General features: G+C 34.9%; 1 protein-coding gene across 1 annotated transcript in view; it reads right to left on the bottom strand.

The window, feature by feature from the left end:
• LOC109542310 (uncharacterized protein CG45076) overlaps nt 1–2,729 on the bottom strand; it is a gene marked incomplete in the record, with an annotated part of 8,969 nt that overhangs the window by 4,364 nt on the left and 1,876 nt on the right. The window contains 2 exon segments of the mRNA XM_048667446.1: nt 1,176–1,306; nt 1,670–1,785. Of these exon segments, the coding sequence (XP_048523403.1) occupies nt 1,176–1,306; nt 1,670–1,785 (247 nt within the window).

Here is a 2,729-nt window from a genome sequence, read left to right as displayed (position 1 = left end):
GGCAAAGAACGACTCTATTGAGTTTGATGGAAACAAGCATCGAAACTGGCCATGAACATTCATTTAAAAATTTTGGGAATATTTTTTTTGATGCTGATTGTTTGGCAAAACTTGTAAGGAAATTCTTAAGTTTCAAGAAAATCTATTTTTCTACAGTTTGATTCACCTTTTCGTTGGAAAACCATTCTTCTAAACATGGAAGTCTGGCAAAGAACGACTCTATTGAGTTTGATGGAAACAAGCATCGAAACTGGCCATGAACATTCATTTAAAAATTTTGGGAATATTTTTTTTGATGCTGATTGTTTGGCAAAACTTGTAAGGAAAATCTTAAGTTTCAAGAAAATCTATTTTTCTACAGTTTGATTCACTTTTTCGTTGGAAAACCATTCTTCTAAACGTGGAAAGCTGATGAAGTGAGGTTAAGTTGAAGTTGAATAGTTTTGTGCAGAAATTCGGACTAACTTCAAGTCAATTGAAAAACAGATTTTCAAAATTGTTCCCAACTGGTTGCTTTTATATCGAAATTGGGAAAACTTTGCGAAATTCTACCAAATACATTGTTGCCAATTTTCTAGTTGAGTTTTTTGCTAATATCTTGGTGCTTTTGGGAGAAATATTTTTTCTGCTTTTCCACACACTTCTAGAAGAATGGCCCAAATTTTTACCCAAAATATAGAAATGGTGCAATTTGTTTTAATTTTACCAAAGAAGAATTTGCCAAAATTTTCCCAGTTTCGCCTTTTTCTGGCGTATATATAAAACAAAATTGTAAATAGCATAAAATTGAAGTAAATTAAAAAATCATAGTCAAATGAAGATCGCGTAAATGTATTTAAAAAATCACTGATCCTCGAATAAACCCAGTGTGGATAAATGAAAGACAGCACAAAAGTAGAAATCAACAAAAATTGCAAAATCACTTTTATTTACAAGCATTTTTGTGGTTTACAATGCGAAAAAAGATATTTGGAAGTGGGATGAATTTCAGACATTACCATTCCTGAAAACGAAACATTTCTGAGCCCATTTTCAGTCAATTTTCTGTGATTTCTACACGTTTTGCCAAAGCATTAGTCGAAAAGCTGCTAAAGCGGGATGTTTAATAATTTTCCATGAGATTCAGGAGATTTGGAAAATCTCCTTGAACTATGAGGGAAAGACCAGCGACTTACCAATGTACTTTCTCACTGGCTCAGAATAGTAAGTCGTATAACTAACTCTCGAGTTTACCGGAGAACTAACGATCGTTCTTTGGATGTAATTATTGGTACTGTACCTCGAGATAATCGGATCATCGTAATATCTGGAAAAAAAGCAAAATTTTACAATTTTTTTCAACGTCTTTGGCAGGTAAGTTTAGGCAACGGGCATACAAAAAAAAATGAAAATTGGTCACCAATTGCGAAAAAAAATAGAGAGAATAAACGTTTGCTAAAAACGCAACTCTTTCCATTCAATGTTTCCTTAAACGTTTTTTTTGTTTTTTAAACTAGCTAAAGCGCTTAAAATTCTGTTTTTATTTTCTCGTCTTTTTCTTGTTGTCTTAAACAATTTGTGAATTATTAAATTTGTGAAATTCACAAAAGGGTTTTTTTTGGGTACAACCGAGTTTCACGTTGCCAAAGTTCACAATTTTTAAGAAAGTTTCTGATGTTTTTTTGCTTACCTATGCACAGTGGATGGAGTCCAGGTAAGGCGAGGAACGCGTGGCACCGGATCGTGGATTTTACGCAACAACGCGGATGTTTGCGCCCGAATAAGACTTGTCTCATTATCAAATATCTAAAAATAAAAAACAATCCTTAGTACAGAAAACGCTTATATACATGGAGCGATAAAATGGTGCAAAGAGGGGTGTGGAGGCGATAAGCGGACCTGCAGAAAAGCAGTGGGCACCAAAAGGGCTTAATTGCAAGAAGCAAATTTTTAATTAGCAAAAGTTTGCGTGATTAAAGTTGCCTTTTGTGTGCAAAATTCTAGCTTAAGCACCAAACGTGTTGCTGGCAATAAGCCACTTTGCATCGAAAGCAGCGACTTTTTTTGGTTGTAAAATGCATCAGTGTTGGAAGAACGTTGCAAATATTAACGATGGCTCGCTTCATATCAAAGAAATTATGTCGCAAATAAAAGCCAGGCCGAGTATGAAGCACGTGTGGCAAAAGATGCGTAATTTGCAATTTGCCGTGTATTTTCAGTCGGTTAATTCGGCAAATTATTTGCAAACAAGCCGAGATTTTTTCCTATCAAATCTGCCTTTCTCACTGAATATTCATTCAACATTTCCTGAAATACCCAGATAATCCGGTTGGGGGCTGATTGAGGAGGTTTGCAATTATTTTTCCTTTATTATCTCGCTATATTTGTGTGAATCTCAGGCACCCCAGCACAGGTTTCGAGCTTTTTTATCTCATCGGCTTGAACGTGAAAATAACCCTTCCAAAACGTGCAGAGAAAATGGAGTTTTGGTCAAAATGTCTCAAATTTTACATAATTTTCAGCTCACCGAAGAGAGGAATGCATCGAACTCATTGAAAAACATGGTAGAAGTTTCAGATCCGAAATATTAGACATTTTAAGCGTTTTTGAGCCTTCACCATCTTTTGCCGACGATTTTTTCCTTATTATTAACACAAACACTCTATAAATGCATATTTGTGGCTTTCTTAGATCGAAAAGCATCGATTGAGCCCAAAAAATACGCATGTGAAATTTTGATTTTTAGTCGA

The sequence above is a fragment of the Dendroctonus ponderosae genome, unplaced genomic scaffold (genome assembly GCF_020466585.1).
Source record: "Dendroctonus ponderosae isolate FM_Combo_2020 unplaced genomic scaffold, Dpon_F_20191213v2 Dpon_F_20191213_6, whole genome shotgun sequence".
Lineage (NCBI taxonomy): Eukaryota > Metazoa > Arthropoda > Insecta > Coleoptera > Curculionidae > Dendroctonus > Dendroctonus ponderosae.
Note: the sequence above shows the minus strand (reverse complement) of the source record. Positions and strands in the feature narration are given on the sequence as shown.